This window comes from Chrysoperla carnea, chromosome 5 (assembly GCF_905475395.1).
Source record: "Chrysoperla carnea chromosome 5, inChrCarn1.1, whole genome shotgun sequence".
In the NCBI taxonomy this organism is placed as follows: domain Eukaryota; kingdom Metazoa; phylum Arthropoda; class Insecta; order Neuroptera; family Chrysopidae; genus Chrysoperla; species Chrysoperla carnea.
In genome coordinates this window covers 6,950,792-6,972,040 of record NC_058341.1, presented here as the reverse complement: position 1 = coordinate 6,972,040, position 21,249 = coordinate 6,950,792, and the positions used below count along the sequence as shown (strand labels likewise).

Genomic DNA, 21,249 nt, shown 5'->3' with positions numbered 1-21,249 from the left:
GGCTTTCCAATATATAATAATATAACAAGTCCATCGTACGATCAAAATTAGGCGCACTAGGCTTTTAGTATAGAATATCTTTTAAAGAATTTAAAAACAAAAACAATGAATTACATGAAGACGTCATAATTATGTCGTTGAATAAAAACACAATTAATTACACAATTATATATATAATAAATATTTACACACATTTTATATAGAAAGGGGTGGGGTGTGGGTGAGCTGTGAATTATTATTGTTGTTGTTGTTGAAGTTGCTGTTGTTGCAGTTGTTGTTGTTGCAGTTGTTGTTGCAGTTGTTGTTGTTGCTGTTGCTGTTGTTGGAGTTGTTGTTGCTGTTGTAATTGTTGTTGAAGTTGTTGCTGTTGCTGTTGTTGCAACATCATTTGTTGGGCTTGTGTTTGTTGTTGTATGGATGTCGAACTCCCACTCAACACACTTCCACCACCACTATTTAAAAACATACTACCTGGCTGTTGTTGTTGCTGAATGGTGGTGTATCAGGATCTTGTTAGATCGCATTCTAATCGTCGTTCTGTTGCTGATTGTAATAAATTTGTAAATTCAACTTCTAATATTTGTCGGGCCTGGAAAAAAAACGATGTCGTTTATTAAAAGTCGTTAATTCATGGTATTCAAAGATTTCCCGGAGAAGATATATATTCTTGAAGGATATTATATCATTTATAATAACTATCGGATATAGAGACTATAGTTGTGGATCCTACAATCTCGTTAAATTGTGTTAAAAAGGCTTAAATTGTGTTTCAACAGGCGTTGAATAAAATATATATGGTTATAAAGAAACCATAATAATTTACAGCACTATTATGCAAATGTACGAATGATCTATCTAATAAAAAATAGCCCACTCTTTGAATGGTCTAATCATTCCATAGACCACTTTTTTTTTCAATGATTTTCCAATCTATAAGTGTAGAAATTAATTAATTTTTATGGTCTGTAAATGGAGTAAAATTTTATTTTGGTGTTGTCTATAAATAAATATAGGTCTATAATTTAAATTCATATTTATTGGAAGAGGTAGAGAGAGACAAGTAATTGTAGGCGTTAAGATAGGCGAGGACAGCTAGACACGCCTACTTTATACAGTGTGCCCCGGATAGAGGTAACTATACTTGTAAATTTTCTTATTTTGCATTTTAAGAAAAAAAATCATTCTTCAATTATAAATAAATAATTCTATTATTCAACAATTTTCTTACTAAACATCCAGAAAATTGAAAATCTTAGCTTGGAAAATCTCTTACTAAATTATTTTGAATGAAATAGTATTTAAAAATTCACTTGGTTGGAGCAAAGAAAACTTATCGTAAAAAAAATGAGATAAAACTTACCTGAGTGTTTTGTGTTGGTATTTGTAACGCTAATGCCATACTATTTGAATCAAAACTATCGTCCAATGCAATTAATGCACCATGTACTCCTGATTCTAATAAATTATTTGCATATTCCTAGAAAAAATACATTTTTTTTTAAAACATCATTTAATTCAATTGATTTTTAATCAAAGAATCTCAATTTAGAGATAAGAAAGTATTGGTCTTTATATCAATTTTCAATCGATTTGATTCGTATTACTCACTTTTAATCCAATATTTATAATCCATTTAATAACTCGTTCATTACTCCATACTAATACATCCATTAATGCATTTTCTGATTGTTTTCTACGTTCTTCTAACTGATTTCGATCATAATTTAAACGTTTTAAACATGATATACCATATTGTAGACTTGTTCTAAAAAGATATTAAAACAAAATTAATTTTCGAAAGTTTATGTCATTTAGAAAATACAGTTTAGTGACAATTTTTTTTTGCTCATCCGGTTCAAATAACATCTTGATGTTAGTTAATCCGGCACTCAATAGGGAAGCATATTTCCCGACTTATTTATAGGCTAAATTCGATTTCCATTAGATCTATGAGATTTATTTTTGAGTAAGTGTAGAAAAAGGAAAATTTTTGGGCTATAGATTCCAAAACAAAGAATAAGTTTTCAAATGAGCTATTGTGGTACCAAATTTGATGATTTTCGCAGAGACAGGTGTTTCGAAATTTTAAAATTTTCCTTTAATAATTTTTCTTTAAAAAATTGAAAATAACATACCTATGAAAACTATCGACCATTTTTAATTGTCCACGTAAATCTTTTTTATTTAAATGATCCAACATTCGTGCATCTACTAAACATTCCATAAACGTGGTACGATATTGTGGTAAACCTAACGATTGCAACCAATAATTACCAATCCATTCATGATTCATATCACCAAATGCTAATGTTGTACGTGATGTCTTTGGCGCTGACGGTGATGTTAACGACACCATTTCTTGTATAGCTAAACGTAATTTTAAACGATGTAATGGATTACTTATACCAATCTCACGTTGGATCTCCTGGTCACTGAGTGCACTCATTATTGCACCCGATTTAACATTTGCACGACATGCTGCCACATACCATGCAGGCATACCAACCCATAATTCTAGCCATGCAACAATTGTTGGTCCATTCCATAGTGCGAATGGTGTGCCAGCTTTCATTGCTTCGCCTAATAATTCATGTCGATAATCATGTTCTCTGTAAAATACAAAATTTATTTTAATAATTATTAACAAACGCAAAAGGGACGTGTAAACTTACTTCTTTTTCGTACGATTCCGATCGAAATCTTGTTTCTGTGGAGTATATTTACCGGATAAACTTATACTATCAGCACCTCCAACTAAATCACCATCTGATAATGTCATATTGCTTTGTGTCATTGACATCATACTCATACTTCCATCACCAAGTGAATTTTCTTTTCCTTTCACCTGCTACAAATTCGAAAAAAAGACGTACGTAAATAATAAATTCAAAGCTTCAAAAGAACTCAAATCTAGTGCTATCAGCCAGATAGCACTTCAGAATTTCTAGCCAGATTAATTGCTATTAAAAATTGAAAATTTTAATTTAAATTACCTTTTCTTTTTTACTAAAGAATCGTCCTAACGATGATTTAATGCCTTTCTTTTTTTGTGCTGCTGCTGCCGCTGCTGCAACTGATGCTGGATCCCTAGGCAATGAACCGTCACGTGGTAAAGTACCTCCACCACTGCCACCACTACCCAAACCAACACCACTGATGCCCATCATTGATGCGGTTGATGTATTCAGCATACCACTACCACACAGTGCATTCTTATGCAACGAGTCCTGGCTGCTATGACGAGAGGATAGAGGGGATGGGGGAGTGTGCGTCAGCGTCTGCATACCTTGCCTGAACACACTACATCTACTGCACTACAGACTAACACTACTTGACTACATATAAATAGTAAACATTATCACACATCCATAGCCTTTTTAGCGACCAATCATGGAAGCGAGCACAATTTAGCTTTTGTAGCCCATTTTGGAATATATGGATTTTTAGCAACACGTTTAGACCATATGTGTGACAAATATTTTAAGCATACCATTTCTCATTTGTTCGAAATAAATTTTATTAATAATAGAAAAAGATTCAGGAGTAATATTTGACAATAACTTCAAATTAGTTGAAAATTAGAGAGGTAATTCAAGGCCGTGTCTAACATATATATCTTCCACGTAAATTTTCATAGCCAACGTGGTTTCCTTTTCAGAGGCCCTGGAGCATTTTAAATTGCGCGTTAAGCTTAAAACTGAAGAATGATAAATCATTTTGTCCAAAATAATGTAACGTATTTCATTAATTTCAAGCTTGATGGGCAATGGTAAATTTTTCAGGTCTCCTAAAAGAGAAATCCCCGACTATGAACATTTTCTGAGAAGAAAAATTTGTTAGATATGATCTTGACAATAGACTCGAAAATTTTTAGTTGTTTTGAAATGTTTAAAATTATACGATTGGCCCTAAATCAAGAAAGAGATTTGATTCTATTACGATAGATGAGAAATAATTTGCTAAGTTTTTTTTTCTAACGTATAACGACGACGCGACATTTAAAACATTTCGTTTTGTTGATTTCTTTGAAGCAACGACATCTTGACAGACAGTTGAATAATGTAGGAGAGATATTTTAAAATTTTCAACGCCAAAAACATTAACTCAAGGTAGACGACTTGTAGATCATGGTTATTAGTTTTAGACCACATTAGGTATTGAGGATTTTCCTTCGTGGAAAGAATGTATTAAAAAATTAATATTTTTGGTTATTCTTTAAGGCCACCAAGTCTTCGTCAGGCCCGATCCAGATATTTGCACGTTACGAGCAAATTTTGACATTAACGTTCGGAATGCGACAAAAATTAATTCTTTCGTAGCTTTTCATAGTTTATTTCACTACCTGGAGTGTTCTTACGATGCTACAAATTTGAAGGATTTTTTGTTGCGTTTTTAAATATATCTCTCCCAAAAACAAACAAAAAAGAAAAATAATGGAAAAAGCAAACAAGCGTTAAACAAATAAAAAAAACAGAAAATTTTCTTTTCAAATAAAAATTATCTATTTTTGTTCATCGATTTTTTATCATTTTATATACAAAATAAAAAAATAATATTTACAAAAACAAAAGAAAACAGAAAATATGAAAATGAATAAAACAAAAATGAATTTTTGTCTGTTTCTGGACGGACTATAAATAACTTGCTGACATCGGTAAATGATATAATAAATTTTTAGATGTACGCGTGGTAGAATGTTTTTGTTTCATTGAATTTAAAATAGAATATTTTGTTAATAACCTGTGAGTGGGCATTCCACCTGTTGGTAATCCACTAGCACCGGTCCTCCTATTTATGTGTAAGCGTGCGTACGAGAAAAAAATATGCAATTGATGTTAACACTAATCGAAATCGTTACTGTTTTCGGTAACATTAATTCATGTCGAGGTTTGATATTAATGTTTTTAATATTTTAGAGTTGTCACATTTTCTGAACTTTATAGAAAATTTATCAGGGCCTTTATTGAGCAAAGTTTCTGTTTTTCTCGTGATCAATTCAACAATAAATTGATAATATTTTTTAATTTTACCAGTTTTTGTGAGATATGTGCACATATCTTGCAATAGTGTTTAGATCCATTTATAAGAATGAATATGGACCCCGTTAGTTACCAAAACTTTCTACAGTGACAACTCTAAATATTAATAAAGTTTGAAATTTAAAAAAAGAAAATAAATATAACTAACCTTCGTAATTCTTCTTGACTATGAGCTAAAGCTTGTGCAACACGTTCTAGGCGTAACGATCGTGCAGTTAAGGGTGATGCTCCACCTCCACTGCTACTATCACCTCCAGCCGCTGCATGTAATTCTTCTCGTGAGACATCACCGCTCATTGCAGCTAATTGAAGCTGAAAAAACACAATTTTATTGTAAGTATATTTGAAATCAATTGCGTCCAAGACGAAACAATTTTTTTTTGTGTATTTTTGTTTTAAAGCAAAAAAAGCTTGACTGAAAATCTGAAAGATAAAAAATTTGGTTTGTTGATTAATTCAGCTAAAAAGAAATATTGAGAAATATTTGAAAAAAAAAATGCATGCGACTTTTCTTTAATAGAAAAACATACATCACTTGTGAATTTTTTGAAAAATGCTGGTGATGATTTTTATTTGTAAATTTTGAAATCACAAATATTAAAAATTATTTTTTTATTCAAAAGAAAAGTTGAGTTTTAAAAAAAAATACGATTTGTGGATTTCAAAATTACAATTTCTCTATACATTTAGTGAAAAACAATGAAAAATGTATTTTTTTTTTGTGAATTCGTTCTCATTTCTTTTAAAAATCGATATAAAAACTTCAGAAGCTATTAATTTGAATCCTTAGAACCCCTCAGAACTCTCAAAACAAGCCAGATTAATTCCCGAACGTCTAAACTTCTCCAACGGCCCTTGTAGTTTAAATAAGCTGAAATGTAGGATTCAAATCGATATTTACGGTGGGTTAGCATTAGAGATAACATTTTTAGAGGGTTATCAACTTCCCGAACCCCTCAAAGCTTTGTATACTGTCTAGTTCTGATACTCTTGAGTTTGTATAAATTATCAACTGAAAGATTTCTTACTGTAACAATTTGATGTGAACGAATTTTCATACAAAAAAGATACATTTTCCAAACAGAAGATGTTAAGAAAAATAAAACAAAAGTGCGCAAGTGTGTAATTTTGTGTGTACAATAGGAAAATGACATTGAAAACAAAAGAAAACAAAAGATGAAAAGTGAACAAAATGTGTAATTTTCTTTGATGTGTGGATATGAAATGTGTGTATGTATGAAAATATTGGTTAAAAGTGTTTAAAGGTGGGGTTAGATAAACCAACCTGACTGGAGGGCAGAGATTCAGATAGTTGTCCCGGTGAAGTTAAATTTGCTGCATACTGATGCAAGTGAGCTGGGGACATTGAGGCAGGAGCCTAACACAAATAATATATTTATATATGCTTGTTGCTTGCTGCACAGCTTGGTGGTTTCCGGTCATCATAAATCTCAACTCATATAAAATTATGTGTTTAAATATTATAAGACCGTTTTTAATTTAAGTGACGCGCGCATCGTCTTCCAAAAATGTATTTGTGTATATAAATGCGCGCGTTGTGTCATTTAAAATAAAGCCCTTTTTGGTTTTTATACATATTTTGATGAAACAGTGAATTATGAAAAAACACACAGACAATTTCTTCTAAAATTTCATTGAATTTGAAATTTTGAATTTGAAAAAAACATTCAAATGGGATCATTTAAAAATACACAAAAAATAAAATCAAAACTGTTATTAGCTATTATTACACTAGCTATTATTACAAATCGAAATTTTAAATTCAGACATCATGTTCTGACATCAGATTGGACGAAAAGAGTACAGACGTAAAAAATATTAGCCTGAAAATTCACAAATTTTTAAATAATCCCATTTTAATCACATACAAAACAAGAAACAAAACACACAAAATGCTGAAAGAAAAACTCGACACACAAGTAAGTGGTAGTGGGAAGAGTAAAAATGATGAACAAATAAAAAAACCAAACGGAAGAATGAAAAACAGAAATGATGGTATCAAACAAAAGTGCAATAAATTCTCTCTCACTAATTTCAAAAGTAATCTCGAAAAAATAAATCGAACGCATGCCGTATTAATAAAAAAATAAAATTTATATTTACCGTATGATACTTATGTAGATAATCACGTTGTGGTGAATGATGCGATTTGGGTGTTGATCGGCCACTAACCGGCGGTGATTGTCTTTCAAGACTACGTCCACGTGCCAACAAATTCATATGCTCCAATGAACCCACACGTGATTCTAATTCTTCAGCTCGTGCTTCCGTACTTTGTTTTTCTTCTTGGATTAACCGTATTTCATTATTAATTGCATCCAGCTGTTCTTGTAGCATCATTGCTAAAGTTTGTGCATCGGTATGACCTGACGGGGATAACATTTCAGCCGCACTAAATATACTTTCATTGTCGTCACCTTCAGCATCACTAGACACATCAAACGCTTGTTGGACATTTGCGAGTACGTGGGCTTGTTGTAATTTCTCCCATTCTTGTTCGGCTAACGTACGATTATATTTATTCTCTTCTTCAATCTGTTGTGCACGTGATTTATTTGCCCCTGAGGAAGTTCGTCGTGGTAACGAATGTGTGTCGAAACTTGTATGACTGGCACTTCGTGAGAATGATGATGTATCGATAGTTGTAGCATTGTTTGGTGAAAGACTACGTGTTAACGCATCGGTTTGTTGAATATTGAAAGCAATTTCTTGCTGTAACATCTGTCGTTTTACGTTGTCAATTTCTAAACGTGATTTTGCTAATTCCTTAACAATATCTTGTTTTTCCATTTGTAAGTCTTCCATAACTTTACGTGTTTTATCTAATTCCTGCGTTAAGCTATTTTTCTCTTCTAACGCATGCATACGTTCTTTCAAATGGACCTGTAAACGATCATTCGATTCGGATAGAAGTTTATCAACTGTTGCCGATAATCGTGTATTATGTTCTTCGTTCATTTTTAATCGTTGATTAAGTCGCATTAATTCTGCGTTCTTTTCTTCTAATGTATTTTCTAAACGTTGAATTCGATCTTCAGCTGAGCCATGACGTTCTTGTGCCTATTTATTTGTAACAAAATTTTTTAAATATAAATTTGTAAAAAACGTTTTTGATAAAAATGAAATAATATGATTTGAATATGCGCCTGCTGGTAGTATTTAGCAATGAATTAGGAACTTAGCGAAAATGGGAGCAATTTAATATTAAATATTTATTAACAAAAAAGGATCCCGGTTCTTGTAGGATCCTTTGAAAAAAATCCATATTATCGTCAATATAAAATTTTATGCGAAGGGAAATTATCTTTTAGCTAGTAAAAGCGCAATTTGAATTTAAAAAATAAAAAAAATTTAAAAATAAAAAAATATTAGCCAAATTGGATGATGCGTTTCGTACCTGAGCTCTCACCTGCGTCAATGCCTCCATTCTCTGTTTTAATTGTTCCTCCATTTCTGGTAAATTAGAATATTGAGCTAATTTTTGTTCGGCTAACTCTAATTTTTCTTGGATAGCTGCTATTTTTTCTTCTTGTAACTAAACACAAAAATTTAAACAAATATTTTCTAAATTCAAGTAATGGGTGTTTCAATAAGTTATATATATATAAAAAAATGTGATGAAGAATTTGCGTTTTGCATTTTTTTTAAATTTTAAATGACATCTCTTAATGAAAGACCCTGTACAATGAATAATTTTTTACAAATACCTTTAGTTGTGCCTCTTTATGTTGTAATTCTTGTTCCAATTTCTCATTAAGATCATGTAATGAGGTAGACTCTCGTTGGGCATTTAAGTAACGTTTCTCTAAGGTGGCAATACGTTCCTCCTGATCTTCTTTTTGAGCGACATTTTCACGTAAATCACGTTGTAATTTTGAATTTGACTCTTGTGCTTTGATACATTCTTTTTGCGCTTTCGATAAATTCTCTTCTAGATCACCGATACGTGTTGTTAGTTCAGCCACACGTCGTTGCCACGTACTTAATTCATTTGACTATAATAAAACAAAAAAAAGAAATGGTTTTGTAATTGAATTTTATTTTGGATTTTGAGTATCTATAAAATAAATATTTTAGTTATTTTACATCTCGATATCAAACGTAGTTGGGGCTTGCCTTGTACTTTTTTGAAATGATTTTTTGAGTTTTTGTTAGATCTCTACGAAATTGGACATCAAGATCCAAGTAATTTAAGTACTCGATCCACAAAAAGGTTAACAAATACGTCTGCCAAAGATTGAAGTATGTGGCCGCTTAATTCCTTGCTAAATGGATTTGTTAACTTTTTTTTTTCACTTTCCACCGAATAATGAATGAGATCTCGGTGAACAGTTTCCTGCTAGTCTGCCGTTTGTAAAGAATTCGGCTTTTTTAAGTGTATATTGACCCCGTACTAGTTCTTTCACCGTCTTCAGAAGAAACGTCGCCTGGACACTTCCATTTGATTATCGAGAATATCAAATAATTTTTCTTGATAGTTTTAAAATAATGTGCAATGAATTTCATGGATCTTTTAAATGTTTTTGATTCGTTCTAAAAATGTTTTAAACAAATTTCTATTTAAAAAAACAAAAGAAAACAAATTTTAATAACTATTAGAAACTAAAATTGGAAATATGTGTAAGGCTATAGTTTTTTTTTGAAATATTAACTAATGTCTATACTAAATCCCGTTTTTGATAAAATTATGGGGATACTACATTTGTTTGGACTAGGTTTTGGTAGCGGAAAGGTAGCCCGATTGGAATGTGGTTAAAAATTATAATCTGGTTTCGAGATATCGAAATCGAGGATTTAGTACATGCATTTCATAGAGTCTACGTCAATTTCTAAAATGTTATGAATGTATTTGTGTGATTTGTTATGTTTTCTAAGCTACGAAGAAATCCAAATATGATCAAACATGCTTTACTAAAGAAAAAAAAAAGAAAAATGATCACACTTCGAAGAACTAATTAAAAAAATTTTGTTTTCTATATCTATTCGAAATTTTAGATGAAAAATCTAAAATGAATTTGGATGATGCGATAAAACCTGACTGACTGGTGACTGAAAATGCGCTGTAAAATTCGTCATTTTTGTTTTTTTTGGTCTAAAACACAAAGTTTTTACAAAACTTACCTGTTTCTCTAACGCTGTTTGTAATTCAGTAATTTTACCGCTTGAACTATTATCACTTGAATTTGTAGTCGTTGTCGCTGCTATCGACGTTGGAACATTGGAACTACTATTACCATTCGTGATTGTAGGTGGTTGTTGGGGGGAACGTTGGGGTTGTGTTGACGTACCAGTGACGACACACTGACATTACGATTATACAGTTTTTGAGTTTTTTTTTGAGATTTTCGGTGGATATGTTTTTTTTTTATAGACAACAATTGTTTTTTTACACAACAGTAGCACAGGCAACACACAGATCATGCGCAATCATCATGTATTTTTTTTATAATACCAACCAAAATGAAAAGAGAAAAAAAAATAATATGAAAATAAAATATTAGGAGAGTTTTTTAAGTTTTGAGTCAATTAATACATTTTTGAAAAGCAGTTCAAATTTTTTTGTTTAAAGATACGAATGCATTTTGCTTTTTTTAGGAAAGCTTAAAAATTAAACGGGAAAACGGGACGACCTTTTGTATTTTTAAAAATAAAATTTGTAAAAAGATTTGCATAGGCTTTATTTTGAAAACTATACAGGGTGATCAAATTTATGTCAGTAGGACTTTATCAAATGGTAGATAACTCTTACAGTCGGAAAAGAGTCCTTTTGTAGATAAATAATTCAATACAATTTGAAAGAGGATCAAGTTCTAGGTCGAATGAACGAAGCAGAATTTGACCTCCTCTTTAATATAGACTGGAATTGCGAAAAATCGTATTACATGCATTTTTAGGATTAAATGAAGGTATTAAAACGATTTCAGCTTAGTATAAGAACATTGCGATTGGATAATTTGATAGGTGATTTAGAATTGCCTGTACAAATCTTTTTTAAAGTGCATGTATTTTACGCCTGACCTTTTTTAAAAACATTTTTTCATTTGAAATTAAAATTCATGCAAGTATAATAATAATATATCATAATTTGTATCAATTACTAAATTTTGTATAAGCATGCACAATTGAAAAAAAAAAAGTTGTTTATTGGAACAAATTTACGAACCACTCTGTGTAATATGTGTATTGTAAATATAAGAAAAAATAAAAATAAAAAAAGGCATTGATCCATATATTTTTTTCATTAAAAAAATCATTTTTTCCCTGACATTTTTCTAAATTAAAGTAATAAAAGGAAAAATAAATATTTGCAGGCACAAATTTATTGACTTTTTTAAAAAAATGTTTTGAAATGGTTGTTTTTTTAAATCTCTGGTCCGAATTTACCTTATTATTGGAGTTTTGTTGTTGTTGCTGTTGATCGTTCGTACTTTCTGGCTGACCATTTTCTTTTGGTTTATTATTATCTTCAATGGGTAGTACTTGTGCACCGCCCAATTTGAATTGCTGTAACTGAAAAATCAATACAAATATTTAATTTCAGCTTTAAAATTGTAAGTTAAAATATTAAATATGTTACAATACTTACTTCATCTTTGGTTAAAGCTAATTCTTCTTCTAATGCTGTATTTCTTTCTAACGCTACTCGTAGCCTCTCCCGTACCTATAAAAAAACATTTCAATTCAATTAAAAGTGAAAATTTAAGTTAAATAACCTCTATTCTAGTGGCTAGTCTAAGAAAATTCTAAAAATTCGATAAAAAATGTTCATGAACAATTATTCTATCTCAAGATATCAGATTCCCAGGGCTCAAATTTAAAATTTTATGAACTGAATATGTTTTTCTTCTTCGAACAAATAAATTCAATTTTTCGTAATTTTGGAATTATAAATTCTTAACTTTTTAATTATCTAATTTTCACTTTTAGATTATTAAAACCCATTTAGAATTTTGAAATTATCTGCTGTGGTGACATCTATAAATTTCAGTGTCAATTATTTAGGTATATATGGTAAAAAATGCTCAAGTTACGTTAAAGGAATGTTATCGGAATGAATGGCATTGAAATCGGAGAAATTAAAATTAGTTTTTCCGCTTTATCCCGATTAATTTGAGTGTATTTTACACTTGTAAATAATATAATTACCCTGATCACTGACTAACTGAGTGGCTCTGATTGACCTGTGACTTAATATTATATTTTTACCATCCATATCAAATATTATAGCCTTTCCATTTGTATAAAAGAAAGGTGTTTCAATGGGCGTCTCAGGGCGCATTACAACATCTAATAGTAACATATACAAATATGAAATCTCATTGCAAAGTAGATAATAATATTTGGGCGATCAATTTTCCTAATAGTTTAAGAGATGGTATAAGATCGACCTTCACACATCTGATAACCAACCGAGGCATATCTTGATGAATTCGCCGAAAATAATGATATAGGATTGCCTGCAAAAAACTGCTCATGGAAAAAATTGATTAAAATTAATTAAAAATAGCCATGAACACTTTTCGATAGAAAAACTATGCTAGGAGTGTTCAAAAATCAATAAAATTTCATAAAAGTGTAAGAAGTTCGACCTTATACCGTCTCTTGTAGTATTACTAATAATATAATCTCATGAAAAGAAAAAATTGCATAGAAGAATTTTTCCTTCCTTTTTCTTGAATATAATAAGAAAAATCTGTTAAACAAACAAAAATATGTACAAAAAAACAAGAAGAAAAAAAAAACTAATTACAAAAAACTGTTTGGGAGAAAAAAAATTGAATTGACTAAACACAAAAGACAACAACACAAACCGTTGCGTTCTAAAGACTTTTCTAAGTCAATCACGGTACGTATTACCCTGATGCCAAGAAGAAAATAGAGCATTTGAGCTTTTGTACTTTTGTGTACAAATAAAAAAGAATTATTCTGTAAAAGACGAAAATTTAATTAATTTTCTGCTACTAATAATAAATCACACCGCTATATGATATTATCTTGTGTTCGTATATCTGTTGGTTCATTGTTTATTTTCTTGTATATCTTTTCAAACAGTTTTCCATTTTCTACACCATCACTTCTATATTCAGGCTTGACATTCAAGTCTTTTACCGGATGTATCAGAATAAATAGTCATAATAATAAGGGAGTTAATATACATCGAAACAAAAAGTTTGATATTGGAAACATTTGTCCGGAAATGCTCTCCTTCGAAGCTACATCCGTTGGAAACTTTGCACACAGTTTTAAATTTCTACGGAATCCCTAGGATTTTCCAAAAAATGTTTCGAACAAAAGTTTTTGTTCTATCTAAGAGATTGTGAGAGATACAATATAACTCTTAAAGAACTATTGAAGAAAGAGCAAAATTATCCCTAAATGTAAGAAACCGCTATAATACCAAAAGTATTTTTCGTAAAAATTCTATTAATTCTCTTTGAAGAGGAGCGTTTTCGCACACATGTTCCTTGTATCAAACCCTCCACCCTCTCTAGATTATCGACCATTTATTCTGATACACCTGGTATATTATATATTCGTCCTAAATAATATCTCTACCTACACGAATTGTTTATAATTAAAAAATGACATATATTTGTTTCCACAAGGTGACTCTACACTTATTGAGCATAATTTTCGTAAAATTACTTTACTCGTATATGCTTGATTATGTAATTTTTTCATATTTCATTACCTTCGCAGCTCGAGTTTTGCAAAGACAAAGAAAATTTATTTTATGAGACATTTTCGAAAGGTTTGACAGAGATATCCTTTAAAAAAAGTTAACCTACGCTACGCCGCTCTATTCAAAATCTGATTGATCGCTTAGTTTCAATGACTACAGTCTCAAGTTTCACTTAAACTTTGCCTGTTTTTGATAACAAGCTCTTTTACTATTTTAAGGAGAAGACAGATAAATAGCTTTTACGAATAAAACCGTTCACTCTTTTATTTGAGCTGTAAACATTTTTCGAATATTTTAAAATGTTAGAAAACCAGACACTACACAAAATTATTTATTATCTTATGTTTCTGACATTAATGTATCCCTTTTATCTCTGTTGGTATCCATATCACATTTTTAGTCTTAGTCTGAGAGATAAGAGCAAAAATAACTGTTATTTTTTACCATATAGAGGAAATAACGTGAACGAAAACTGTGAACTACTAATCGAAGACGAGGATTTTTAGCTGCCAGCTCTTGGATTACTACACATCTTATCACGAATTTATATCACATTGAAATGATGGTTTTAATATTTTATTTAAAACAGACACACACATAAAAAAAATGCAAAAGGTTACTAAAAAGACATAAAAATTTAAAATATTTGATAAAAATAAACGTAACACAAGCATACCTTCTCGTCGAGTGCTTTGTGATGTTCAAATAAACTTTTGAGCGCTTTTAATACTTCAACTTCACTGGATACACCTGATGGAGCTGCTGCTTGTCGTTTTACAACTGTCATACGTAATGAACGTTCATGTCTGGATACCAAACATTCTAAATGTTCTAAAAGTAGCTGTAAAAAAATGAACAAAAATTTGTTATAAATAAATTTTTACTTTGAATGAATTCTAAAATGTTTCAAGTAGCTATTTAATACGAACACTTATGAGCACTTTTAATCCTTATTTAACAGTCGAGAATCGATTAAAAATTTGCTCATTACTCTTAGTATTAGTTTTTTTTTTTTCAAATCGAGGGAAATATTTTTATGATTTAATCAGTAAAATTGAAAAGAGAAATTGTAAAAAGATTAAAAAGATTTTGTGTCTCAGATTTTAAACTTTTTACGGTAATTAAGAACCAAAAGCTACGATAATCTACTCCATATGACTTAGACAAACATATTCTAAGAAATTCTATGAAATCGATCGAAAAAATCGCTTTTTGTGTTGAATTTTGGTCGGTATCTTAGAAACTGTGTATCCAATCACTAAATGAATGCGATTTTTGTAATTTTTGGGTCAAAAATACCTTCTGTACTCAGTTTTATCGAAATTGGAGATGAAAAATGTGTTTCGATTTTTTTGCAATTTTCTTAAGGGGTGTACCCCTTAGAAAAAATCGCAAACAACTTTTTGTTTCGGAATTTGATAAAACTCGGTTGTATAGGGTATTTTTGACACAAATATACAAAAATTGGGCTTATTCAACGGTTTGTTGAGTATTTTTCAAAATATCGTTCAAAATCAATATACAGTCCTATAATTTGTAGAACTTTTCGACGGTATCTTAAAAGTTGTTTATTTGTCGTTTAATTCACAGTTCAATTGTGTTTTTAGTCATTTTTACATCATATTTTCCAAAATATAGTGTAAAAAAGTCTTCACGTGACGGTTAAATTTGGTATTTGGACAATTTCGTTTTGTACCTTGAGAGAAATAGGAACGACTCTTTAATTGGTGGAGATAAGTACTAACTTTAAAGTGTACTATTCTTCCAAGGTTTCAGTACACTCACAGGCGTGTAATAGCTTAGAAATCACCCCTAATGTAACATCGATTTAGGAAATAAATAACTTAAATCAAATTATTCTCGTTTCACCCAAATTTTTGTAAAAACGTACATATAGAAAAGTATTTTAATTTAATTACTTACTCGTGTATTATTTCGTTCTGCTTTTAATTCAGATATTTCTTCCTCCTTTTCTAATAAATGTTCTCTAGCTTGATTTAATTCTTTTGTCAATGTTGCAAATTCCTGTAAAAATGGAGAATAATCAAAATTAATTTATAATGTAATTACAACAGAATAAAATTTCAATTATTTATTTCACTCAAGAGTTATTCGATCGTGAGCTCATAATGACGCAAAATTTTGTATGATTCTTATAGGGCTTTTGGAGGGTAGAACGTACTTGTGGTACTACAAGGCAGATATGGTCTGAGTACAATCGCAGGCGTTCCGAAGTTCTCATATCACTTCCAAGGGCCTTTGTTCGCCAAGTGATTGCGGCTATCACAGGACACTGGCTTGGCGGCAAGCATGCTGAACGCTTAGGTCTGGCAGTGTATCACGACTACTGCAGGAGCTGTCACAGTGGTGACGAGGAGGAGACAATGTATCATCTTCTCTGTCACTGCCCAGCTCTTGTCATGAGGAGATGGACTTACTTGAGCCAGCCTCTCTTTGACGACCTCTCCAACCTAAAGTCAGTCGACGTCAAAGCCCTCGTGCTGTTCTTAAACAGCTACAAATGGTTCATGGAGTAGTGGCCGGGGTTGGACCAACCCATTTACGGTATCACAACGGACCCTATGGTCTAAGTGTGTCCCATCCCAGGACAGCCACTCTAACCTAACCTAACCTATAGGGGTTTTCATTTACAAAATGATTCTTTTTTTATTTCGGACTGTTTTCAATCAAGTAAAGACAATTCCGAAACAAAAGCAAATCGATGATAAGGTCTATTGCTTACGTTTATAAGAATTTTTGTTTTAGATTTTCTAAGTTAAAAGAAACCCATTTAACATTTGAAAAAGTTGGAAAATGGTTTTGATTTTTATAACTGTACCCCTTTCGAAAGTAGTACTTGATTTCTATAAATTTGACACAGCTAACAAAAATTAAAAAAAAACGACAACTTCGTTTCATGATAGACTTACGATCTAAAATATATTTTTTATTATTATTAAGAGTTTGACATTTTGGGTTACATAAATTATTTATTCAACAAAAACATTTTCTTCTTTTCGTAAATTTTTTTAAATTATGAATGGCATTTTTTTAATTGAAAAGGTACATAAAAAATCGTATCATAATTAAGAAAATGGTTAGTAAAAATAAATATTCAGATAAATCATTTGAAACTTTTCGCATTTGACGACGTTTTCTTATATACAACATTTTTATTTTTCCTCCACAAATACTTTTCAATTTTCACTATTCATTTAATTTGATATTACTTTAAAATCTTTACGGGTCAGGATTCCGATCCTGACGCCAATCACATCAAATGTTGGGATTCCTTCAAAGCATTTCTAGCCTACTGCGATAATTTTCATGCATTTGATAAAATTTGTCTTAAAATAATATTAAATTTAGAAATTTTCGTAACTTTTTTTGGTAATGCACATAATAGTAAATGCAACCGCCAAAGATACGAAATTAAATGGATAAATTATTGTAAGTACTTGCCAATAAAGGTGTAGTATTTAATTAATTAGTTCTTTTAATTGATATGTAGATGATATTTAAAACGTAATTTGACAAAAGCACATTGTAAATCCTAATGAATTACATAACAAGATTTGTTGTTACCTGTTTTCTTATTTGATATCAAAACAAGGTTATTTATCAAATTTGACAGGTTAAAACCAAATTTGACGCGGTTTTTTTAAAAAATAATTATGATTTTAAGAAATATATTTATTTAACAACTATTAATTTAAATGTTTAAATACTCTATGCATATTAATTCAAAATTATTAAAAGTGTAAACATTGCAAATAATTACATTCAAAATTCGATCTCGGTTTTGTAGTTTCCTTTTCTTGGGTGAAAATTTAGTAGCAAACTTAACAAATAGCAAAAAAGAATCATTTGCAGGATTTTTACTTTGTTCAGAAACGAGATTTGAATAAAAAGACAATTTTAAAAATAAAATCAACTTCGAATTTTTTAATATCATTTGATGTGGTATCATAAGTTTAGAAAAAAAATTCAAAAAATTACAATATCGACTCTGGGTCAAAATTATTGCAAAATTGCTCAAATATTACCCTTTTCAAGGAAGGTATCGAATAATATGCACAATTTAGTAATTATTTTTTTCTATCGGATGAAAGTTTTATTGCTCATTTCATAATTATCGTAAAATGGCGTCCCACAAAATTTCGAACATTCGAAACCTTCAGGGAAATCGAACAAACTACCCAAAATTACGTTCTTCAGTTCTATACATGCTAGAAAGATAGGATTTTCAACAATCAACTCAAAATGAAGTCAAATTAATAGACTAGTTCGAAAAATTTCACAACAGACATCACGGTTTATTGTGATTTCGAAGGTTCGGGAGTGAAATTGGAGGTGAGCCGCCTGCCTATAGAGCTTTCTTTCAATTAAAATAAAGCACATAAGAATCAATTTTAATGAAAAAATAGAATGTTGTAATTGAGATTAAAAACTCGTTACAAAAAACAACTCGTACAAATCTTCATAAAAATTACTCTCATTAAATTAACGTTTTTCAATTCTCGAAGTTAAATAATACGTATAAATTAAAAAGAAAAGAATCATGTACTTTTTCTGGTGTACGTAATCTCTATATATACTATAAATGTGAAAGTAAGGTTGTCTGTTTGTTTGATACGCTTTCACGCAAAAACTACAGTATGGACTTGACTACAATAATATAGCTCTTAAATCAGAATAACACATAAGCCATAATTTATAGATAGTCTAAGACGTTTCACTGCGACATCTATGAGCATCATTTTGAACCATAAATTAAAGATTTCTGTAAAAATGGTGAACGAGTTACAATTCATGGACACCTGCTCTGATATATTTTACCTATGCAAAACAATCCCTAACCCCATTTTGAGTGTTATGGAAGGGGGATGAGTGAAAGCAAGGGAGGGTACTTTTAAACCCAGCGAAGAGAGCGGGTATTCAGCTAGTAGTAGATAAAAATAAAATGTAATTGGTTCAGAACAAAATGTTACTTTATACATCCTTATAGATGTATATAAAATTTGATATTTTCTTTCACTTTAGCTCCAGCTTTCCAGCTGCTAGTTGAGATGTAATGAAAATCCCTCGATATACATAATATAAACCAATATTAAAAAAAAAAGTGGCTGTTAACTTAAAATTAATTGGCTTTATACAAGACATGTAAAGCTTGTATTATTATCATTTGTAACTTAAATACTTCGTGCTTTTTTTATTTTTTTTATTCCTTTTATTACGTTACAAAATTGAAAACACGTTGGGAAATTAATGCTAATTTTTTTTGAAAACCAATAATTAAAGGCATGGACCAGCTACGAGGGAGGGCGAATCGCCAAAAGCCTGTTGGGTGAAGGAAACTCGCTCGGGAACAGAGCCGAGGAGATCTTGAAACTAAACAGAGCTGATATTAGAGTCATCGTAGAGTTACTCATAGGGCATGATAACCTGAACAAGTTCCAACATCAGATTGGAAAAAGACAATCTCCCGCGTGTGACAGATGCGGAGAAAATTCAGAAGAAACATCGATCCACTTTCTCTGTTACTGCCCGGCGCTCATATAGCAGCGAAGGAAATGGTTTGGTCCGGCCATAGTCGAATCAGAAGAAATTAGGAAACTCAGCGCTAGGCAAATCCTGGGTTTCAGTACATCAGTTGGTTATAATAGCCACTGAAAAGCGTAGCGGGGATAGAGTTCAAGGGTCTATTTGGCTTGGTATTCTGAATCATTGCTTCGAGGCCCGATGCTCGAACATGGCCCGCTAACCTCCATACCCATACCCATACCCATAACTGAAAAAATAAGTGGTTTTACCTCCAGTTACTTGGAACAAAGATTTTACTCAAATTGCAATAATTATCAATGAAAAATAAAATTTTTGCAAAAGAACTAGATATTTTAAATAGGACATCGGATACTTAAGAAAATATTACATGTATCGTATTCCGAGTTTTTGTTTAAATTATTATAAAAGTTTTGCAAATGAAAGTTAGAAATCATTACACATGAAACCAAAAGATGATTATTTGGGCGTTGTTAAATGGATTGTAAGCAATTTGATATTTATCTTAAAATGATTCATTTATTTAAACAGGATAAAAGTGAACGGCAAAAACGGAATTGTTTAATGAAGAGGAAGGAAAGACGGGGTGGGGGTAGTTTATTAATACAATTGTAATGAATATCAAATAATTTAATTGAAGGAGAAAGTAGGATGAAGTTAGGGAATTGGTGTTCGGTTCAGATAATTTCAAAATACAATAGATTTTTAATCAAGATAAGTATTAAAACAGTATATTAATCAAATTCATTGCTGTTAAAGATTGTATTTTGTGACAAAATAATTGGATTGTTCCTAAATAACAACATTCAAATTTTCCAATTTATTATTTTATGAAAAAAGGTAATTTATTTTTTACCCGACTGTCAAAAGTATCTTCCAAACGGCTCGATGGATATCGACAGTTAAAGTATCCTTAAGACAATCGTAAAAAATGATTATTATTCAATTTTCATGAATAGACTTCGTAAAAGGCTAATTTTAGAGTGACAAAGTCGATTCCAGTGGCTAAAATCCGCCCCGAAATACGGTTCCTGAGATATCAACTTCCCAAAGCTTTCTTGACGGGTCGGAATTAGTGTCGGAGGTACCCGTGACTAAAACAGTGATAAATATCAACAATAATTTACTTAATTTTTATTTATAGGCAATTTAATAACATACATGAGAACAAATTACATAAAAATTAAATATCAATATGATTTCTCTAACCAGTTTTTTCCTAAGCGGTACATTTTTAGACCAGGAGTGTATTTTTTGTCATTACCCTCAAAAAGACTTCAAAATAAGTACCATTTTGATATCATCAGATTGGAACACAATGAATATTAAAAAATAAATTATACAATATTTTACTAAATCAATAACCATTGTATAGGCAACACATATAACACAATGTTATGTGTGTTGCCTAAAAAAAACGGAATGAAAAAAAATTTATGATTGGCATTGTGTATGGTGAGTGGAGCGAGTATATATGAATGAGCAACAATCAATCAGACGCGCGCCACGCCGAACGCCGCACACAGGATTTGTTTTTTTTTATCTTTCAATAATAAATGTTATTTGAAAAAAAAAATTGTTCCGACAACGTATTATGGCAATTTTATGGTGTGTTGATATGTGTGGAGCTTCTATAGCTGTTGAAAAATTGATTTTTTGTTCATGAAATTGATGTTTTAAATTTTATATGCTTTTTTATATAAGTTGCCGTAAAAGTCAGGCATTTATTTAAAATGGGTATAACTTTAAACAAGCGTCAATATGGCATCGATAAGCAGGCTTAAATCTTAGAAAAATAGCAGTGATCTCAGAAATCTTAGAAAAACAATAGTGATTGTAAACCTACAGTATTGTAAAAAAAGTTTTGGTTTATTGCACGGTACATCCCTATAACTCAAATACATGCTTTGTGGTAAATTAATGAGTTATTTTTGGCTTTAAAAT

General features: G+C 30.7%; 1 protein-coding gene across 5 annotated transcripts in view; it reads right to left on the bottom strand.

The window, feature by feature from the left end:
- Nucleotides 1-328: 328 nt before the first annotated feature.
- The window catches only part of LOC123301763 (liprin-alpha-1), a 197,993-nt gene continuing 177,072 nt past the window's right edge, over nucleotides 329-21,249 (bottom strand). Inside the window, exons 2-16 of one of the 5 annotated variants that reach the window (XM_044884650.1) lie at nucleotides 15,667-15,768; nucleotides 14,420-14,584; nucleotides 11,647-11,721; nucleotides 11,445-11,570; nucleotides 10,182-10,361; nucleotides 8,768-9,055; nucleotides 8,458-8,595; nucleotides 7,164-8,120; nucleotides 5,188-5,351; nucleotides 2,994-3,306; nucleotides 2,673-2,848; nucleotides 2,136-2,609; nucleotides 1,609-1,765; nucleotides 1,361-1,477; nucleotides 329-589 (exon numbers count right to left, since the gene is read on the bottom strand). In XM_044884650.1, the coding sequence (XP_044740585.1) occupies nucleotides 503-589; nucleotides 1,361-1,477; nucleotides 1,609-1,765; nucleotides 2,136-2,609; nucleotides 2,673-2,848; nucleotides 2,994-3,306; nucleotides 5,188-5,351; nucleotides 7,164-8,120; nucleotides 8,458-8,595; nucleotides 8,768-9,055; nucleotides 10,182-10,361; nucleotides 11,445-11,570; nucleotides 11,647-11,721; nucleotides 14,420-14,584; nucleotides 15,667-15,768 (3,519 nt within the window). In that variant the 3' untranslated portion in view covers nucleotides 329-502. The remainder of the gene's footprint in view (nucleotides 590-1,360; nucleotides 1,478-1,608; nucleotides 1,766-2,135; nucleotides 2,610-2,672; nucleotides 2,849-2,993; nucleotides 3,307-5,187; nucleotides 5,352-7,163; nucleotides 8,121-8,457; nucleotides 8,596-8,767; nucleotides 9,056-10,181; nucleotides 10,362-11,444; nucleotides 11,571-11,646; nucleotides 11,722-14,419; nucleotides 14,585-15,666; nucleotides 15,769-21,249) is intronic. The other 4 variants (XM_044884651.1, XM_044884653.1, XM_044884654.1 and 1 more) reach the window with 4 other exon arrangements.